Source organism: Leucopleurus acutus (assembly GCF_964270905.1).
Source record: "Leucopleurus acutus genome assembly, chromosome: 13".
In the NCBI taxonomy this organism is placed as follows: domain Eukaryota; kingdom Metazoa; phylum Chordata; class Mammalia; order Artiodactyla; family Delphinidae; genus Leucopleurus; species Leucopleurus acutus.
The window spans coordinates 27,966,331-27,989,057 of record NC_139155.1 but is presented as its reverse complement, the minus strand read 5'-3'; the positions used below and the strand labels follow the sequence as shown (position 1 = coordinate 27,989,057).

At 40.7% G+C, this 22,727-nt stretch overlaps 1 protein-coding gene across 1 annotated transcript in view; it reads right to left on the bottom strand.

The window, feature by feature from the left end:
• PSTPIP2 (proline-serine-threonine phosphatase interacting protein 2) overlaps positions 1-22,727 on the bottom strand; it is an 81,855-nt gene that overhangs the window by 4,929 nt on the left and 54,199 nt on the right. Inside the window, exons 3-9 of the mRNA XM_082852705.1 lie at positions 20,145-20,222; positions 15,817-15,851; positions 14,292-14,398; positions 9,509-9,571; positions 2,571-2,669; positions 1,944-1,989; positions 1,062-1,141 (exon numbers count right to left, since the gene is read on the bottom strand). Coding sequence (XP_082708831.1) covers positions 1,062-1,141; positions 1,944-1,989; positions 2,571-2,669; positions 9,509-9,571; positions 14,292-14,398; positions 15,817-15,851; positions 20,145-20,222 — 508 coding nt within the window. The remainder of the gene's footprint in view (positions 1-1,061; positions 1,142-1,943; positions 1,990-2,570; positions 2,670-9,508; positions 9,572-14,291; positions 14,399-15,816; positions 15,852-20,144; positions 20,223-22,727) is intronic.

The following is a 22,727-nucleotide window of genomic DNA, read 5'->3' as shown; positions in this document are numbered from 1 at the left end:
AGCGGAAAAGAGTGTTTTAGGAGGGACCCACAGTTTCAGGTGCTAAAGACCGGTCAAATAAAATTAGAAACTGCAAAGGCATGCTGGACCTCACACCAAGGGGACCACTGGTTCCTCTGGGAGAACAGCTGCAGGGGAGCAGACCCCAGACACAGCCACTGGGACAGGCAGGACAATGAGGATGTGCAGGCAATTCCCCCAGGAAGCCTGGCTGTGAAGAGAAGGGAGAAGCAGCAGTGGCAGGCTTGAAAGCTGGAAGGAGCTGAGGTGTGAATGATAATAAAAGTCCACTGTGAGAGGGAGCTGTGTGCAAGGGGGTGGGGAAAGCCAGCTGGAGGATCCTGAGCCCAGTGGTGGCAGAGCAGCCCTTTACCACTATCACAGGAGAAGGGAGGGTGGTGAAGATCAGTAGTTCTTGTGCTTGAATTCACAGCAGAGTCACCTGCAGGACTTATTAACATGGAGACTGCTGCGCCCATGCCCAGGGTTTCTGATTCCAGAGGCCTGGAGTTGGTCTGAGAACCTGCATCTCTGCATCTCTAACAAGATCTGCATCTAACAAGGCAATGATGTTTGTACAGGTCCTAAGACCTCCCTTTGAGAACCACTGGTAAGGAAAATGTGTAGACAGGGTGACAGAAACTTGAGGAAGTTTCCAGGTTGTGTCTTTATTTTCTCTGGGTCATTGTGAGGCATGTGCTGAAAATGAGGGGGGCAATGGTGAAACAAAAGGTGTGAGAATAAAAAACTCTAGGTCAGCTCTCCTGCCATCTGCATTCCTCTGTCACAGAGCAAGTACAGGTGAGGCTCTCGATAGGAAATCAATGAATCAACTGTTAATTGATTCAGCTGCTTCATACCCGTGTGAATCAAACATCAGAGCAAGGCCATGAACAGAGTGGGACAGCATGGTCAGGATCGGGAAGAAGCAGAAAGACAAGGTTTGGGGGAAAGCATTCCAATTCCTTCCACTCTCCACTTAAATTCCAGATTGTTAATTTGCCCTCAAGTAATTCTACAGAAGTAGAGGAAGGAAGACCCGCCCTTCGGGTTCCAGGTACCTCGCAGGCCTTGATGTGTTCGCTCTGCCACTCTTCACGGACCTTATCCAGAGTGTTGATGTGCAGCATGTACGCCTTGTCTGCAATGGAGGGGAGGGGCCTGGGTCTGGAAACCGGGTGGGAGGGGGCTCGCAGACCCATGAAAAGTAAGCAAAGGTGGGCATCACATTCTTTATAAAGAAAAACCAAGCAATTAGCCAGAAATGCTCCAAGGAAGGAAAAGTGAAAGCTGACAAGGAACCTCAGCCAGGGTTTCCTTCCACCTCTTACCATTTTCAGGAAAATTAAACAAACAGTGAGGGGTGCAGAAAAGTGAACTACCAAGTTACTTCAGTTTTGGATTCAGAAACTGAAGCAACCACGGTTGTGAGAGGCTTGTCTCCGGCAAGACACTGTGGCTGGGAATTAGAAGCCTTTGCAAACACTTGGTTTGGATTTTAGACTTCAGTGATGACAAGGCCTCACGACTTGGTTGTTTCTTTCACAGCAGAGAAGAGTTATCAGGGCTGAAAAGGGGTTTTAAGATAGATGTTCCCAATAAATCGGAGTGAGCACCTGGTCCAAAGCAGCTGCCACTTGACCCCCCCCTCCCCCCCACCCCCACCATTCAGTCACCTGTCAGGCGGCAAGACCTAAGGCAGCAATGGCCAGAAACCGCTGCCTCACTTGCTTCCTCCCGCTCTCCCAGGTTCCCATATATTCTCCCTTCCCCCCCTCTTCCTTCCCTGTTTCCCCCTCCGTCCCTTCTCATACCTTGTTAATCCTACTGTATATGTATATATTCACTATTGTATGGTATATAAAACTGCCTTTCTCAGACAGATTTAGGATAACATAAGCCCCACCACAATCCTCCCCGATCCTTGGGAGCAGACCCGTCACCTGAGTCTTCTACTGCAGTCTTTGAAGTTGCCAGTTTCACAAAAAGCTGTGAGGACAAAACAGAAACAAAAACAAACAAATAAAAAAAGAGGTCAGGAGTGCTGGGCTAGGCTTCTAAAGGCAAAACAGATTTTAAAGCAATGACTGAGAAGAGACAAGTTGTAGTTCAAGTCTAACCTATATTTCTCTCATGAGTTAGTCATTCAACTTGCCCTCTAATCTTAACACCATTGGAAAATAGCCATCGAGCATCTTGTCCTACATCTTCCTAAAAACATATCCCTCCCTACCTTCTGATTGCTGACGATCTTATATCCAGATTTTATAAAATTAAATTTATAAAACACCCAAGCAGGAGGCAGCCTAGCTATAAAGAATACATGAGCTGAGTTTTGAAAAAAAGATGAAAACATCAGAACCCCCTCCCCTGTGGCTATGCTCCTCTAGCTCTTCCCTGACCCCCAAAATAGGAAAAGGGTTTTTCTGGCTCCGAGGACTCTAATTGCCTGAAGGAGGGTATTGCCAGGAGCTCAGAGTGCAAGTCCATTTTTTATTAAGACTATTAATTGGCTTTAGCTTGATATATGTAAATCTCAGATTTTTCAGGCTGTCTGCTCTCCCAGGTACCTTTTCTTGTTGCTTCGGGTTCGCCACATTGGCACTCCGGTGGACAGCCTGCTCTGCTTCATCTTTGTCTCGGCATTTCTGCTCGTAGTTCTTCTTTGCCTTTGTAGTTATGAGCCAAAAGAGGATCAAAACAGATAAGCAGACGGTGACCCTAGCCCCCCACGCCCAGGAGAGAAGACGGCTCACTGATTAGGGCTCTGATCACCACTAGACTGGGGGCACTCAGAGGACATGCTCTTTCTTGTCTATCTTTGGAAGGTCTCTCCAGCCCTTTTCCAAATCATGTATATAGTGGTAACCTGATCAAGGAAGTAACGACTCCTATTCGGCAAAAACAAAGTACATGAGCTTTAAAAATTTACTGAAACAAAAGATGGAATTTGAAATAGGCAAAATCAAACACTTATGTAACTATAGGATGTGAATATGTAATATTCATAACCCTCAGAACTTAGATGCAATCACTTGGTCCTGGTAACTATAACTATGTTTCAGTATTCTAACGTGCCTCCTCATAGCATGTGGACAGTGGGGATGGCATCAATCCCATCATTTCTGTAGCTCAAGGGTAGTCATGTTCCTTCTTGATTTATAGAATTCTGTTTTAGCCAGTTTAAAAGTAGGCCGTGGTCTCTCCTGTGCTACCATTACTATCAGCAGTATGAAAATAGTTCACAAACTACAGTTAGTGAATCAAATAATTTTCTGTTTCAACTCTTGAAGCAAAGACTTAACTTGTTCAAACAAAGCAAAGCTGTGAATCAGTTGGCTAATAAATAAAAATGATACTCCCCCCAAAAAATGCTTGACTAAGAATCAAGACACCTTTGCAGAGATGGTTTGTGCTCATCAAATATCTGACGTGCTTTCCTACATTTCTCAGCATCCCTTGCAGTTCAGTTGGGGTTAACCTTTCAGTAAACAACCTTATAATTCTCTCTGCTACACACACATAGAAACAAAAGTTGATAACTTTTCTTAATTACAAGCACATAAGATATTCATGCAACAATTCTTTTCTTATGCAACAATATCTTATACACACTTCTCTATATCAAGCATGAAGCCTGCAGCTGAACACTTTTTAAAAAAATTTTTATTGGAGTATTGTTGATTTACAATGTTGTGTTAGTTTCTGCTGTACAGCAAAGTGAATCAGTTATAAATATACATGTATATCCACTATTTTTTAGATTCTTTTCCCATATAGGTCATTACAGAGTATTGAGTAGAGTTCCCCGTGCCATACAGTAGGTCCTTATTAGTTATCTATTTTATATATAGTAGTATGTGTATGTCAATCCCAATCTTCCAATTTATCCCTCCCCTCCTCTCCCTGTTGGTAATCGTAAGTTTGTTTTCAATATCTGTTAAGTCTGTTTCTGTTTTGTAAATAAGTTCATTTGTGCCCATTTTTTAGATTCCACATATAAGCAATATCATATATTTGTCTTTCTGTGTCTGACTTACTTCACTCAGTATGACAGTCTCTAGGTCCATCCATGTTGCTGCAAATGGCATTATTTAGTTCTTTTTTATGGCTGAGTAATATTCCATTGTATATATGTACCACATCTTTTTTATCCATTCCTCTACTGATGGACATTTGGTTGTTTCCATGTCCTGGCTATTTGTAAATAGTGCTACAATGAGCATTGGGGTGCATGTATCTTTTCAAATTATGGTTTTCTCCAGATATATGCCCAGGAGTGGGATTGCTGGATGATATGGTAGTTCTATTTTTAGTTTTTTAAGGAACCTCCATACATACATTCCCACCAACAGTGTAGGAGGATTCCTTTTTTTCTCCACATCTTCTCCAGCAATTTTTTTTTCTTTTTTTTTTTTTTGGTGGGGGGGTACGCGGGCGTCTCACTGTCATGGCCTCTCCCGTTGTGGAGCACAGGCTCCGGACGCGCAGGCTCAGCGGCCATGGCTCACGGGCCCAGCTGCTCCGCGGCATGTGGGATCTTCCCAGACCGGAGCACGAACTCGTGTCCCCTGCATCGGCAGGCGGACTCTCAACCACTGCGCCACCAGGGAAGCCCTCTCCAGCATTTATTGTTTGTAGATTTTTTGATGATGGCCATTCTGACTGGTGCGAAGTGATACCTCATTGTAGTTTTGGTTTGCATTTCTCTAATAATTAGTGATGTTGAGCATCTTTTCATGAGCTTTCTGGCCACCTGTATGTCTTCTTCTATTTAGATCTTCTGCCCATTTTATGACTGGGTTGTTTGTTTTTTTTGTTATTGAGCTGTATGAGCTGTTTGGATATTTTGGAGATTAATCCCTTGTTGGTCACTTCATTTGCAAGTATTTTCTCCCATTCTATGGGTTATCTTTTCTTTTTGTTTCTGGTTTCCTTTGCTTTGCTGTAGCTGAACACTTTTAATGGTTGTAAACACACACACATACATATATAAATGCCATAATTTTCTTAACCAACTCTCTACTGGTGGACATTTACCTTATCTCCCATTTTGTATAACATAAAAATACTCTGATTTTTATTTTGGGTAGTGTGAATTTACAGGTCAGATTCCTAGAAGTGTAATTGTTTTCACTAATTCATACTCCTATAAACACGTACGTGAGGGTATATGGCCTCATGCTCTTACCAACACCAAAATAAGACAATGTTTTTAACCTTTTCTAATACTAGAGTTGAGAATGTTGGCATATGCCTTGTTTTATTTGTATTTATTTCATTACTAAGGTGATATGTCATTTCTACTTCATGTCTTTTACCTACATTTTTTTTGGAGCATTCTTCATTTTAATTGATTTTTAAGAGTTCAGTCTATACTAGGAACACTAACTGGTTATAAATTATATAAGTTACTAATATTTTTTCCCATTTGTTATCACGTATAAGATGATATTTTTTTCTTTTGCTCTAAAGCAGTCTTAAATTTTTTTATACTTTTTTTTTTTGACTGCACTGGGTCTTAGTTGCCACACACATGATTTTTTAGTTGCAGCTTGCGAACTCTTAATTGTGGCCTGAGAACTCTTAGTTGTGGCACGTGGGATCTAGTTCCCTGACCAGGGATCAAACCTGGGCCCCCCTGCACTGGGAGTGCTCAGTCTTAGTCACGGGACCACCAGGGAAGTCCCAAAAAGTCTTAAATTTTAATGTCAGTTATCAATCTTTCTCTTTCGTGCATTGTTTTTTTAATATGACATATTAAGCACTTTTTCTCTGTTGTTACATAGTCCTCATAATAATATTTTTAAAGGTTACACAATTTAATCTTTCTCCATTTTTGTCACTAAATCATGTACATTGTAGTTTTCATTATAGGTAGTGAACACGGTAGTGCATTTTGTTTTTCTTATTTTGGATGATTTCCTAAAGATAGAGTCTTAGATTCTTAGCGTAAGATTGATGGGCTATGATCATATTTATGGCTCTAAAAGCATATCGTAAAATATCGTTTTAAAAGGTTAGATGGGCTCCAGAGAAAATGGAGCAGATGTACTCTACCTTATTCCTCCACACAAGTATAACTAAAACCCCTGGACATTCTACATAAAACAAACATAAGATTCTGAAAGTGGAGAGAAGAAGGCAGATTAGCTGATGTCCTTGATCTCAGAGAGAAACCTAGAAGTGAGTGCCCTGGGTTTTCTTTGGGCCTCTTATATCACAGAATGAATGCCAAAGCAGCAGACAACCAAGAAATGCCAGGGGACATAAACAAATAAAAAAAGCCCCAATGAAAACCTCCCCTCTCTAGCCAAAAGACCAGAAAAGGGGCAGCACAGCAGGACAGAAGCCTCCACGTTGTACAGCAGCCAAACACCACATAAAGAAACCATGCCCCCCTCCCGCCCACCACACATCCAGCAAAGGCCAAGTGGGGAGTCTAGACTTCCACCCTCACCAGGCTATAATGCGGTTCCCAACTCCCCTGCTGAGGTGGTATCAGAGAAGGACCAATAGGGGACTGGGACCTTCATCCCCACCAGGAGGTAACAAAGCCCCACAAGCCCCACACACAGAGCTAGTGGAGACTCTGTGGGGAGCCTGGACTTCCACTACCCCCAGCTGGCAGTAATGAGGTACACCCCCTCCCTGCTGCAGTGGTGTCAGAGGAAGTCTAATGGGGATTCAGAACTTTAATCAACCCCCAGTAGTAACAAGGCCACACTGACCCTATGGTGTCAGTGGAGGCCAAGGTGGGGAACCTGGCCTGGAACCCCTCATAGCAGTTATGTGGTGGCACTTCACCTCAGTTGCTCGAGTGGTGTCAGAGGAAGCCAGCTAAAATAGAAGGTTTAAATAAGATCCAGAGTCTTGCAACAGAATACCTAAAATGTCCAAAATCAATTGAATATCACTTATCATACCAAGAACCAGGAGGATCTCAAACTGCATGAATAAAGACCATCAATAGATGTCAACACCAAGAAGACAGAGATGTTACAATTATCTGACAAAGATTTTAAGGCAGCCATCATAAAAATATTCAATAAACATTTGCAAACAGACTTGAAACATGAAAAAATAGATAGTCTTAGCAAAGAAAAAGAAAATCTCAGCAAAGAAACAGAAGATATAAACAAGAACCAAATGGAAATTTTAGAACTGAAAAATATACTAAATGAAAGGATGGATGTATGAATGGAAGAGATAGAAGAAAGAATTGGTGAACTGGAAGATAGTACAATAGAATTTACCTGGTCTGAAAAACAGAGAGCAAATAGGCTGAAAAAAAAATGAACAGGACCTCATGAACCTTTGGCACCATAACAAAAGATCTAACATTCATGTCCTTGGACTCCTAGGAGAGAAAGGTGGGCTGAAAAAGTACTTGAAGAAATAATGACTGATGAAAAGAATGAAATAATGCCATTTGCAGCAACATGGATGGACCTAGAGATTGTCATACTAAGTGAAGTAAGTCAGACAGAGAAAGATAAATATTATATGATATCCCTTACATGCGGAATCTAAAAAGAAATGATACAAATGAACTTATTTACAAAACAGAAACAGACTCACAGACTTAGAGAATGAATTTATGGTTACCGGGGGGAAGGATAGTTAGGGAGTTTGGGATCAACATGAACACACTGCTATATTTAAAATGGATAACTGGGACTTCCCTGGTGGTCCAGGGGGTAAGACTCCTCGCTCCCAATGCAGGGGGCCTGGGTTCAATCCCTGGTTGGGGAACTAGATCCCACATGCATGCTGCAACTAAGAGTCCACATGCCACAACTAAAGATCCCGCATGCTGCAATGAAGATTCCACGTGCTGCAACCAAGACCTGGTGCAGCCTAAATAAATAAATATTTTTTAAGAAAATAAAATGGATAACCAACAAGGACCTACTGTATAGCACAGGGAACTCTGCTCAATGTTATGTGGCAGCCTGGATGGGAGGGGAGCTTGGGGAAGAATGGATACATGTATATGTATGGCTGAGTCCCTTTGCTGTACACCTGAAACTATCCCAACATTGTTAATTGGCTATACTCCAATATAAAATAAAAAGTTTAAGAAAAAGAAAGAAAGAATAGCTGAAAACTTTCCAAATTTGGCAAAAGATATAAACCTACAGATTCCAGAAGCTGATCAAACCCCTAACAAGATAAAGCCAAAGAAATCCATGACAAGACACAGAGGTGAACTTCTGAGAACTAAAAAAAGAAAATATCATATCTTAAAGCAGAAATGACACCTTATCCATAAGAGAAAATCAGTTTGAATTACAGCAGCTTTCTTATCCGAAACTATGGAGGCCACGAGGAAGTGGCACAACATTTTTCAAGTACTGAAAGAAAAGAACTGTCAACACACAATCCTATACCCAGTGAAGATATCCTTTAAGAATGAAGAGGAAATCACTAAAGGAAAACTAAGAGTAGTTATCACTAGCAGACCTACCCTGAAGAATGGCTAAAGAAGTTCTCCAAGCAAAAGAAAATTATAAAAGAAGAAACCTTAGAACAGCACAAGAAAAAACACACACCAAGCAAAAAATCCGTAAATACAATAGTCTTCCTTTCTCTTCTGAGTTTTCTAAATTACTTTTGACAGTTGAAGGAAAAATTTTAACACTGTTATGGCTCTAAATGTAGGTAGAGGAAATAGGAAAATTATATTTCAATAAGGCTTTCTCTTTAATTGTGAGAGAGCTTTCCCCAGATTGCTCAAAACATAAAAGTTCTGGGAGTAATCATATATCAACCAACACCATTTCTGCATTACACTGACATCATTCCCTATTTATCAATCGCTTTTCAGGTGCTCTGCATCAAAGAATAAAAAATGCAGAACAGACTGCATACGCCATCAACATTGGTGACATTTTCTTTTTTGACCAAGTTACCAGATATGATGTCATAGTCATAGAATATCATGATGATACTTCTGTACAAAGATGGAGTCACAGATGTTCCAGTAACAAAGTTTCATTTTTAAGAGATTCATGAAAAGCTAGAGTAAGGTCCCCAGCAACTTCTCTTAGTTCTATCTTGTTAAGCATTTTTAAAATAAATTACTTAAAGTAAAGGAGGCTTTTACTATTTGCAGATATCTTAAAACTCAATAAAAATAGGTAAGAAATCAAGATTCAAAACAGTCTTAACAGGGAAGAAGATTCAAAACAGTCTTAACAGGGAAGAAGCTCAAACCCAACAAGATAAAAGACATCATAAAGTATACATGTCCTGGTCTGAAATATTTAAGTTGACTTGCTATACCTTCCCAGGTTGCCAGAAAGATAACATCATTGTATTTCTTCTGTCTGATTTCATCCTCAACCTTTCCAAGGCCTTAAATAGAAAGTCAAACCACCAAAGGCTGTTTTCCCTAAAACACCTCACTAATGTTATTTTCAGGAATATGTTGATACATAGCACAGGATATCAGAAAATATCACCATTACAAAAAAAAAAAAAAAGGCAACATAGTGAGACTCACATCCATGGTTTTCTTGAATTGTAAGCTCTTTTGTTTATGGGCAGCATCCATTATAAGCTCCGTCTGTGCAGAGAGAACAGGCACTATTAATAATCAAAACCAATTGTTAACACCAGCTTATCTTGAGGGCTCAGTGTTCAACGTGGCTTATCTCAATTAGTCCTCACACAACCCAGAGGGTAGATGTGCTATTTATTATTACTCCCATTTCACAAGTAAGGAGACTGCAGCACAGAAAAGCTGAACAATTTGCCCACCTTTGAGCCTGGGTGGCCACTAGCCACTATTGAGAATCACTGATCATCTTAGAGTATCCTCATCAGTAAATCTGGAATCAAGGAACTTAGATTTTAAAACTTTGTTAAAGCACCATTTATATTTTAAAAGGGGTCTTTATTCTGTAAGCCTATGTCAGCACAGTTAAAGACTCAGAAACATTCACTTCTGTGGCATCTGTCAATGGCACGTCCTTCACCAGCAAGGAGCCCAAGCAGTATGAAGGGAAGAAATGCTTGTGGGACAGCTAAAAGAAGCTGTTCCCCTACTCTTTACCCCATCTAATCCAGGAAAGGTAAGCTACTCTTCAAGTTCACTTGGGAGCAACTTCTTTGTTGTGGCTATGATGTTAATACTTTTATTAGTCAAAATAATGGAGCTAATAATAAAAATGTAGCTCTCAGACATAATAGTAGCTCCCATTTATTAAGCACTATTATGTGCTAAGCAACCTTCATGCATCACAACAACTGTGAGTACTCATCCCCATTTTCTTGACAGTAAACTGAGATGGATTAACTCACCCAAGGTAATACTCTCAACAAGTAGCAGAGTTGAGATTTGGGCACAGCCAGACTCCTGTGCCCTTGTTCCTAATCATTATCCAAAACTATCATTATGCTTATGATAGCTCTTTAAAACCAAAAGGCCAAGAAATGCAATAATTCAAAATGAGCTATGGCATTGCTCTTATACAAAATTATATAATCCAAAATAATGTTGAAAATGATATTAAAAGATTTCTCTTTCTTCTGGAAAACTAAGATTTTGTCTGTTACCATAGCACACAAACATGGATGGATTTTCAAGATATCTGGATGGAAGGTTTGGGATGGTCTCACTTCAAATATGAACTATGTGGAATACACGAAACTCCCTTGGGGGAGCCCCAAGGGCCCCTCAGGGAACAGAACAGCCATCTTCCAGCCCAGATGAAATTGAGGGACCAGGAGGTAGCTAATGGTCCCAAGGAGGCTCCAAGGACGTGGAGAACAGACAGGGCTCCAACGTGACCTGACAGGGAAAGACTCATGGGCAGCTCCCTGCCATCAAAGACAGGGAGCTGTGTGGCTCACGTGAGCATCTATGTGCCTCTGCCAGGAGGGGCAGGGTTTATTCATAATAATAAACCCTGATTTTCCCAGGCTCCACAGAGCAGATCAATTAGCAATGTCGGTCCATCCGTGGTCCTTTCTACTCTGAATATACACACTGCCATTCTTCCTGTTTGGGAGCTGCTATTAATTTATAGTTTATGGCCCAAGCCAGGCCTCCTTATCTCCAAGTTCTACGTAACACCTGCTTCAAGCACCTCTCGCGTGTCTACAAAGTTCTACTTCATACCATTCTTCTCTCTGCCTTCAAAGATTCCTGGCACTTGTATGTCGGCAGGATCTTAGAAAGCAGCAGTCCAGCTCTCATCTGACAGGTATGATCCCCAGGGCCCATGAGGTGATATTGCTCAAGGCCACTCAGTGACACCCAGTCCAGCTCTGTCTGCTATACCACCTTGATTTAAGTCTCCTCATGTCCATACTCACTTGTAGGGTGGTCTATTCATGGTGACCCCAGAAAGTCACAAGTTCTCTTTCAGGACTCCTTTTTTTTTGACCGCACCATGCAGTACGTGGGATCTTAGTTTCCCAACCAGGGATCAAACCCGTGTCCCCTGCAGTGGAAGTGCAGAGTCTTAACCACTGGACTGCCAGGGAGGTCCCCTCTTTCAGGACTCCTTGGGGGAGTTTTCCTTCTAGGATTCATTCTTTCTGCTTAGACCAACTCCAGTAGAAATTTGATTATGTTTTGTTATCAATAACACAAAACAGTGCAAAAACACAATCCTCTATGCTATCAAGTGGGGAGAAGCAAGAGGGAGGGGAAAAGGAAGAAGAGATTTATAAATGACCCAAGTGACCCTGCAGTAAATTACTGACAGAGCTGCTGAGTGGTCTGTTTGTCTACATACATTCAGACTGTACTCTGAAAACTGGAAGTGAAAACCTGCGTGACCAAAGAGGTTCCCTTTGGAGACTGCTCTCGACACAGGCAGAACATTCTGCTGTGATCGTCCCTATCTTAATATGGGCACCAAAGGAGAGGATGACTGACCACATGCTGCCTTTGTCAGGCTTAGGATGTTCTGGGCTGGGAAGGAACTCCAGCACCTAAAATGTCAAGCCTCCTGAGAGTGGCTCCGAAGATCCCTCTCTGCCTGCCAACCTCCAGGGGTGAGAGACTCCTCTCTCTCTGCCCTCACCCACACTGCCTTTCACTCTGCTGGCTTTAGCTTCAAGGTCGCTGCTTCCAGAAGGCCTCCCCAGACCTATAAATTAGGTTAAGTGTCCCCACTTCATGTTCAGCTGGCACCTTCACTTCCCTACCTTTTAAGGCTCATCACACTTTGTCATGATTATTGTCACGTCAGTCTCTCTAGCCATGCTCTATGCTGTGTGGGAGAGATGGCCATGGCCGCATTGGTTACCACCCTCAGAAAACAGTAGTTCTGTAAGTGAGTTCACCAAAACTTCTACCAGCCATTCCATCTGTACCTCCCCCGTCCCAGTTTGCTAAAAGAAACTAACTGATGGATTTCCTGGAAATGGCTTAATTTCCAAGAAGTGAGAGACCAGCGCATGCAGGGTTTGACCAGTGAAAATGAGAAGTTAACACTAACACATTTTCTGCAAAAGTTTGCTTTTTTAAAAAAAAAAGGTATCAATACAGAAGTGGAACAACCCAGAGTTCATTGCGACACAAGTAATTACAAATTTATTAATGAACTTCGGACTCTGCAAAGAAAGCTCAGAAGGTATTTTCCTGCTCTTGAGAGCACACAATATAGGGAATTTGGGTGACAGTGGTGGAAGGAGCCCAGGCGCCTCTGTTGCTTAAGAGAATTCAGAACAGTTCTTCTAGCTGTGAGAACTTGGTCTTTGTAACCTGCTAGGAAGGGAAGTTTCAGAAGCCTTGCAAAATTAACAAAACTCTCCCTGAAATAACTAAGGCAACCGAGGGCACTTAAGAATGTGAGGAAATGACCCTCTTCTCCTCTTAGGGGAAATCATGTGTGCAGAGACTCTGGTTGTCTAAGGCATTTTGCTTCTGAAAAATTGTAAATCCTTTGGAGAGGCAGGCAGGGCTGGCAATGTCAGCCAAAACGAGTTTGACTGTCCAGTAGATGGGTGTAATATACATATTATTTTTGCTCTGAAAAGTACTTTAGGTCAGATGCACCCCCTCAAACCTCATACATGAAGCTTGAGTTTGTGTGAAAACACCTGACATGATGTTCCTTAACTGTTGGTTTCTACCCTTCCTTCCTATAAGAGGTATAGCAGTTAAGAGCGGCTCATGAAATGACAATATATGTAAGGCAGTCAGGCTCTTAAGATAGTGCCACCCACTCTGAATGCCAAGTGGCCACCAAGGAAGCTGGAATTAGACTCTGATTTAGAACCACAGGCAAAGTTGCTGAGATTGAGGTAGGGGTAGAGCCAGCTGTTTACTGAATACACACTGCAGACTTCCAGACACTAAAGGGCCAAGATGAAGAAAGACGTCCAAAAAGTCCATGCAGAGCTGTATGGAGAGATCTGGGTGGGAATGTTTGGATGCCAAATAGGGAAGAGCTTATCCCCCACGTGAAGTTCATTCCAACCCTGGAGACCAGTCCAGAGGTTGGCAGTCCAGAGGTTAAGACTCTGTGCTTCTGGTGTGGCCAACAAATTTAAATAGTTAATTAATTAAATGTAAAAGTTCTGGAAGGGCCCTATCTGGCTGCCAGGCCAACCTGAATGTACAAGTCTTTAAGGAACAAAACAGAAGGAAGTCAGAACAGTGGTCTAGTCTAAGGAACACTTTAATATAAATCTGGACTTCTTTTCTTGATGCCTGTAACTTCCCAAATGTTTACCAGTTTTATTAACTCTTGTTCACTCCCATCTCCTTCCATATAATTGCCAGAATAAACCCTATAAATGAAAAAGAGCCTGTAAACATCTGCTTTGAGGCCAAAAAGACTTGAATTTCCCAGGGCCTCAGTTTCCCTATTTGTAAAATAGGGTGGTTGGACGACATTATGGTCTCCAGGGAGAACATGGGTCCCCTCCACTTCTTATCCTCCCCTTACTGCCTTGTCCAGGAGGAGGAGTGTGGTCTGAGAACCTACCACCTTGGTAGCACATGCTAGACCTTTATGAAGACAGAGGGGTTCCCCTTTCCAGTCATAGTTTAAACAGTGGCAGCAGATATAAAAAGAAGAGGAAAGCAGTCTGGATCCCTGACTCTTACAGCAATTAAAAAAGAACTGCCCTAACGTGCAAATGGGCACAGAGGCATCACCATCTAGACTGAGTGCCCGTATGGTTCCCAGTAAATAATCTCAAAGGTTAAAAGAAGAGTGTGGGTGCTTGAGGGTAGGAAATGGGTCAAGGAGTTTAATGAACAAACAAGCCTGGAATTTTCTGCTGGAAGAACGGCAACATCTTAACACATACGTAAACCCAACCTTTTTTCGCTGTAACTTTTGCTTTTCCCTGAATTCTTCCATCTTCCTGGCCTCTTCTCTTAGAGTCTGTGCAAGCTGAATGTGACTTTGTGCCACACTGTCTATTTCTGCAAAAAGAATTTAAAAAAAAAAAAAAGATCTACACATGTCTGAATTCAAACCAAAGAAACTATACAAAAAGTTTAAATACATACAAAACGCTAGGGCAAGTGGTAAAGTTAACCTGCTTCACTTGGTCACCAACATTTATTGAGCCCCTCCATGTGCCCAGCATTGCCCTGGCCACCAAGACCGAGCTGGCAAACCTTTAGCTTAGCTTCCTACCACTAACTGCTACTAACCGAGTGCATGCCCAGCGCCAGGGAGAAGCTCATGGAGCTTGCATGCTAGCACACATTACTAAACCCAATACAATTTCAAATTCAATCCTATTTCTCATTACATGACTCTAAGGTTCTTTCCATCTCTAAAATCTCATGAGCCCGTAAGAAATTTATCTCTGGATAGAAAGATTATTGGTGTTTTTCCCTTTATTTTCTTTGTAATAAGCATGGCTTACTTTTTTAATAGAAAAACCGAAATGCTTACCTTTCTTGTTCTAAGAAAACAAACTGAAGATGGCATTAAAGCTAGAAAGACTGACAGATCTGACCTAAGAAAAAATTTTAAACTTGCGTGTGTGTCAAATAACCTTGAACAAGGTTAGAAAGTACATGACAAACTGGAAAAAATATTTGCAATTTATGTAACAAAGGGCTTTCACAAATCAAAATAAATATATATACTACAGTATTTTTTAAAGGGTTAAAAACATGAAATTTTTAAAAAGATTGGCCAAATAGCCAGTAAACATTTGAAAATGTATTCAGCCTTAAAACTACTGAAAAAACACAAAGCTTTAAAACCCTGAAAACTATCACTTTTTACCTTTCAGTTTGGTAAAATTTTTAAAGTGTAAAAATTCTTGGTATTGGCAAGCATGGGGAAAAACAGCATTGTTGGTGGGGAAAAAATCAGTATCACCTTTCTGGAGGAAATGTGGCATTTTGTAGAATAAAAATATTTTAAATGTAAGAGTGAGACAGATCTGCATGAACTGAAACGGAAAGATGTCTAGAAACACTCAACTAGCTACAGAAACATGTTAAGCACATACTGTGCCACATTAAAGTCCTTAGCTTGGAAGCATGAAGAACAGAAGGACTTAAAGTCTTAAATTCTGAGTAACAGGCCCAGGGAATACTAGAACTGGACAGGACCCCTGGAAGATCAGTGCCAGGGCCTCACCCTGAGTTTGCAGTGTGAGAACCACTGCCCTAAGTCAGTCAAATGTACATCATAACGTGCAAGTGTGGACCGTTCTCCAGCTCATTTCAACTCTGAAGGGCTATTCCTCACCTTAGGAGTTGCTCTGATTTTTTTTTTTTCACCCAGTATGAGATTGCTGTTCAAATTAAAACGCACCTTTGACGACAGACACAGAGCTTGCCAAAGACAGCAAATACATTTTTAAAGAATCACTTACGTAGCTTGAAGACGTCAAGGGCCCGCTTCAGGGTGCTTAAAAAAAAAGCACATATATAATTTCGGTTCTGGAAATTGGCTGTATAACCTTATTATAATGCCATTGTGTGTTTCTCCCAGCCCACATCTTAACTGATAGCCTATGGTCTGATCTTTGCCTGGGAGCTTGAGAAGACACCAAAAGATCAAGACTTCTTCAGTCCAGTTTCCTCTCTCTTACCCTTTCAGTCCCAGGCACAAGCATCATAAATGCTTCACTGTCTACCTGGGTGGAGCCAGATGCCAAAATTCTTTATGCTTCATTTCTCCCAACAATAATATGGGAGTTATGGTCCCTTTCTCATAAGAATACCAGTCATTCTTTAAAGTATGGTAATTAGAAATATGAATACATAAAGGAAGGATTCAAACTGTGGCTCCTGATCACCTCCTTTTTCATCCATTCTTCAATCAACACATACTTACTGCACATAAACTATGGGCCAAGGCATTGCATTAGATGTTGGTGATTCAACAGTACAAGACAGATATTGTCCCAGACTTAAGAGTCTTAACAGAGGAGACAGACATTAAACACATTGATTTAGTGTTCCACCGCTGATGAACAAACTACCACAAATTTAGCAGCTTAAAACAAGACACATTTCTTACCTCACAGTTTCTGTGGAGAAGATCAAACTCATTTTTCATACCTTCTCTCCGTCTCCCCGCTCCTTTCCCTCATAACCCATGGCTCCTCCTCCCTTATAGCTCGCCCTTGCCCATGGTTTTAGTTCACCCCCATCCTACACTTCCTTAATAAGCCTCCTTTTAGGGCTTCCCCGGTGGTGCAGTGGTTGAGAGTCCGCCTGCCAATGCAGGGGACATAGGTTCGTGCCCCGGTCCGGGAAGATCCCACATGCCGCGGAGTGGCTGGGCCCGTGAGCCATGGCCGCTGAGCCTGCGCGTCTGGAGCCTGTGCTCCGCAACGGGATAGGCCGCAACAGTGAGAGGCTCACGTATCACACAAAAAAAAATAAATTAAAAAAAAATAAGCCTCCTTTTAAGGTGAAGTGGCCCTGGGGATTTTCTTGCTCACTGCCGCCTTCATGGAAGCATATCTCACTGGGCTCACTCCAGCCACTCAAGAAGGAATGGGACTTAGTGAAGTCATGGTCCCCCAGCCCCTAGCCACAACAGCATGGGATCATGGATCATATTCTATATGTACATATGTAGGTGGAAAGTTCTGCTATTTTGCAAACTAATAACCCTTGTATCTTCCAGCTGGCCCCTTCTTTTAGCTACACCTCATTTTTCTCACTGTTTATTTGTCCCAAAACAAAGCGTTCTTATTTCTCCCTGCCTTTTCTCACATAAACATTCCCAGTTATTACAAACACACTAAGCAGAAAAACATAACTGCACAGTCTCCATACACTTTATCCATCTTATGATACAATTTTTCAAGGAATGCAATGCACTAGAAAAGTGTCCATATCCAAACAAATGCACAAGTGGCCCAGAAGGATGAATGAGCCCCACTGGGGAGCAGACTTATGACTGGAATTAGTGAGGGAGAAAGATGGCTATGGCTGCAGATACAACTAGAAGTCTTCCCCATAGTGAGCTGTGGAGTTGGAAAGTGACTTAGAGATAAAGTCTGTTCAGGGTCTAAAATTTTTCTCCTACCCTAAGTGACTGCCTAAAACGCCACTAAGATAGAAGCCCCAAACTCCCTTTAGTTTGTCATCAGCTTTGTTGTCCCACACCATCACTTTATTGCTGTTTCCCATGTCCAAAACTGACGACAATCTGAGGATAGAATCTGAACCTTGGGGATGGTGTTCTCTCAACGTCCATGCCCTCTTCTCCCTGGTGTTCTCCTTAACTGTGGGAAAAGAAAATATTCTGCCACCTTTTAACAAGCACTTTGGCCTTAAACCCTAACAGGGCCCATCAGAAAGCTGAAGTCTCTCAAAGTGGTCGATGAGGTGAAAAAATCCTATTTAGTCCCTGGACAAACAAAGTCGTGCACTCTCATCTAGGGCACCTTCCTAAAGGTCACCCTGGAGGTGACAAAAACAGAAGTACCTGAATGGCCTTTCACTTCCACCTTGGAAACACAGTCCCCAGGTCTCATATCCTGTTGCACCTTCCTCTCTGAGGAATTCTTAGAAGGAAAACTGACGGGCTTTCGTCACAGAAGAGAATGGCACTATAGTCTCTTAATGAATTTACCAAGTTTAAGTCAAATGTGCAAGAAATATCGCTTTGGATCAGACTCATTCTGCCAAATATATTTTTCAAGAAGTACTATGTGAGAGAATATGGCTATTTTCCATCACATCACCTAAAATTTTTTTGGATATCTTCCCAAATGGCTTATGCTTCTTTATGAATAAACAAGTTTTTGGATCAACTGACCCACTAATCTTCCTTGAAAGTATCTAAACCCTCCTTGAATAACAGTGAAACCTACCTAATACTATGCAATTCTGACCTCGAACATAGAAATGTTTTACATATTCAAAAAAGAAACTAAACCAAGCAGGAAAAGAAAATAATCCTTAAAATTTAAAACAAACAAACTTAACTATATATAAAACTGTTTACATAATCACACAGATAATAGTATTTTATATGACCTTAGAACACAGTGTTTTTAGTGGGATATAAGGTCAAGAAGAACTGCAAAAAGAACTGCAAAGAAATGTTAAGTTTCATTCAGAAGTTTTATTGTTAGTAGCAGTTTAATATTATTATTTTGAAACATTTTACTATATATTGTCATATAAAGCAAATAATTCTGCTAATATTGTCAGGAACCAAGATTTTTCAGTGCAAGAGGAAATAAATATAAAATGAAAGAAGTTAAGTGAACTGTAAAGTTAATTAGAATTGGAGATATCAATATGAACTCAGGCTTTTAAAATCTGTCCCCTGAAACAGCCTAGAAACAGTGACACCTCTGTGACAATGACCAACTCTAGAACTCAGTTTCATCTCTAAATATGATTAATCATGAAAGGAAAACCTGGAGAAATATGTGGAAAAATAGCTGACTCCAGGTTTAAATTCACCAAAAAACTACATTACGAAAATATGACAAGTATGAATAATTGTTAAATCTGGGTGATGGATTCAGAGTCATTCATTACGTTTGTCTTTTTACTTTTCAGTGTGTTTTCAATTTTTTCATTTAAAACATCAAAAATATATAGAATATAATCAACAAACAAATTCTCCTTGTACTAATGTCCTATGTCTGAGGGTAACAAGTTTTTAAGGTTTATGTAACTGTTAATATTTTAAATATCTCCCAATGTTTTCCTCCTCCTCAATAATCCAGTACTTTGTAGTCTGGGATAAGTGAGTGTGTGTGTGTGTGTGTGTGTGTGTGTGTGCGCATCTTAGGATCAAGAGAAGAGAAGGGGAAGGGCAATGTCTTGTCTGCTCCCTGTACTACCTCTGAGGGGACACAGACCTCAGGGTGTCTCTGCAGCTGTCTACAGCACAGCCAAAGCAGTGTGCATGTCAGCATGAGGTGTGATTACATCTGCAGAAATCTTCAAAGGTCTGCCTAAACAATTTCCCCCTAGTCTCCCTCAGTATGCTATGTTAGAGAAGGAATTTAGAAATTTCCATGTGAGTAGGACTGGCTACATAATTTGTGAGGCCCACTGCAAAATGAAAATGTAGGACCCCTTGTTTATAAATCACTAAGAATTTCAAATAGTGACAGCAAAGAGCATTAAACCAATTATGAAGCCTATCTACGTGTGAGATCCTATACGACTGCCCATGAAGCCAGCCCTGTATACGAGGGAGTGTGTTCCTAAAGTAGGCACCATGTCTGGCCATCTCTGTATCCTCAGAGTTTTCAATGAATGATGGAAGAATAAATAATTGTGGTAAAGAAATCTCACACTAGTGATGAGAACTATGAAATAGTGCAAAGAGAGTCTCTTGTAGCTATCACAAACTATGGGTGTGTTTTATACACACACACACACACACACATATATATATACATATAAATAAAACAAGAATACCCTCTCTATTAAACTTCTAGCATAAAATTATGTATAATTCTACCTATAAAAAGTATACATAGGAAAGGTCTTCAAGGAAAATTTAGAAAATATTAATGGGTTATGGCTTCATAATTCATTTCAGCTTTCTTTCTATTTTTCTATATATTTTTCACAACTGGAAATAAAAAAAAAATTAAAAATTTTTTTTCACCCAACACACTTCACCCTACTGGCCAGCTCTGCCTGCTGAAGTGATGGGGCCTCCTGAGTGGTATCAGCCAACCTAGAAACCAGAAAGAAATGTGGCACCTACTTGGTCTCAGACTGTCCACATGGCTTCTTCCTAGAGAGGCCGAGCAGATCTTTGCCATATTTCTCTTCAATTGATGCCCTAAAAGGAACATAAAAGAGGGTTATGAGTCCTTCTCAGGGCTGATTCTTATTTCAGACACATGGCACTTCCCTTGAAGGCAAAACTGTACCCTTGACACTAGAAGCTCAGATATGACACAATTCTCTAAAATGTGAAACTCCCCTCTACAGAACCAGGAGGAACTGTAAAAGAACAGTGGCCTTCATCTCTAAGGTGTTCTTCTCCAGCAAAAAGTCTCTAGCTTGAATATTAAAGCCAGACCAAGCATGGCCCCTTGACCAATACTGGCTGGCACATTACAGAATAATTTTCAAAACTATGATCCATAATTTATATAAATAATCTATATAAATCTATATAGATATAAAATATACCTTTTTTAAGTGGAGTAAAAGATATTTCCACGAAATGCTGCAATCCTAAGGCCCACCCCTCCCATCTTCTCTAAGAGTATCCTTTAACCAACCTATAGAGTTCCTCATTCATAGTCAATTCAAATACACAGCTAAACCATACCAAAGAGAGGGGAATTTCAGAATATAAACCCTGAAGTTGGCATGTCTCACAAGAACATCTGCTTGTTACTCGGTGTGGCACAGGTCTGTGTAAAGCACAAAACATCCCTCACTTGCCCCCTTCCCCTAGCCTCATGGCCCTCTGTCACCATCTCCACTTTGTGTCCCAGCCCCAGCCTTATCTAAACCCTTTAAGCTCATCTACCCCACTTTCTTCAAATTAAAAAAAAAAAGTATATTATGAATACATTCTCACTGCAAAAGATTCACACAACACAAAGTCATATGGAATAAAACACAAAAAGTCCCCCTTCACGCTATCCCCCAGTCCCACTCCTCTCCCCAGAGGGAGCCACTGCTAAGCTTGGTATGTACCTTTCCAGTCCTTTTCCTGCATTTACATAACTATATCTCACAAATACACAACTCTTTATGGTTACATAATTGAGATCATTCTATTATTTGCTGTTGTGTTTTTCACCTAGTAATAAATACATCATATAGATCTTTCCTTATCAGTACATGCTAACCACCGTGTTCATAATATGGAGTTTTCCACAGTTCAGGGTCACCTATTTGTTTTTTCATTACTGCCAAAAACAGCTAAATGAACATCCTCAGACAGATATTCATGGGCATCTCTGTGAATGTTTCTCTAGGCTAGGACTTCTGAGAAAGTGGATTTACTAGATCAGAGGAATATGTGTTTTAAATTTTGGAAAACAGTGCCAAATCGCCCTCCAAAAGAGCCTTCTCAATTTATATTCCCACCAAAAGTGTGTAAGAGTCCCATTCCCAGAAACCCTCCCCCACACTGGATATTATAATTCCTTTTTAATTATTACCAGTCTTTAGTGACAGAGGTTAAAAAAAACTCTCATTTTAATTTGCTTTTCCTTGAGTTCTAGTGTGATTATGCATTTTATATATTTATTGGACATTGGTATATATTCTTCTATGAGTTACCTACTCATATCATCCCAATTTTTTTTTTTTTTTTTCTCTACGCGGGCCTCTCACTGTTGTGGCCTCTCCCGTTGCGGAGCACAGGCTCCGGACACGCAGACTCAGTGGCCATGGCTCACGGGCCCAGCCGCTCTGCGGCATGTGGGATCCTCCTGGACAGGGGCACAAACCCGCGTCCCCTGCATCAGCAGGTGGACTCTCAACCACTGCGCCACCAGGGAAGCCCTATCGCAATTTTTTAACTGAGTGTTTTGCCTTTTTCCTATTATTTTGTAGAAGTTCTTTATTATGAATATCAATACTTATTCTTACATGTTATAAAGTTTCTCCCACTCTCATCTGTCCTTTCTAAATAATGACCTTATCCATTTTATTAAAATGATACATGCTCATTATTCAAAAATAAGGAGAAAGAAAAATACATAGAAGAAAGCAACAAACTGTCCAAAATTCCACCAACTAAAAATAATTAGTATTAACACCAGGTGATGATTGTAATGGACATTTCTTTATGCAGATATGCAGGCAGGAAGGATGGACAGACAGGCATGAGTAATTTTAAAAGAATGAGACTATATTCTACATGCTATTTAAAAATAAAGTATTAAGCCTGATTTTATTTAAATTTCACAGAAGAAAAGAAAACTGAAAGGAAGCTGAAGGAATTGCTGAATTTCAAATAATTGTTTCTTTGCCACAGGAAAAATTAATTCCTAAAACATCCTTCTAAAGCTAAAAAGGAGTTTATGAAAATAATTAAGGGGATTGAGACATTAAAATATTTTAATGACCTATTTCAGTTTTTGACAGTTTCAGATGTTTGACAGCCCGCCCGTGAAAGGATGAGATGATTAGCACTATCGTACTTCCACCTCCTCCTTGATAATGTTTACATTATTTTTACTTCATTTGTGTCTATAACACACACTGTTCTCCAATCGTAATTTCCCCAGTTGTGTAGTCTATTTATTAAAATGGATGTGATGCTCACCACCAGTCCTATTACCATAGCTTTTCCATCCCTAAGATTTGTATTTTGGTT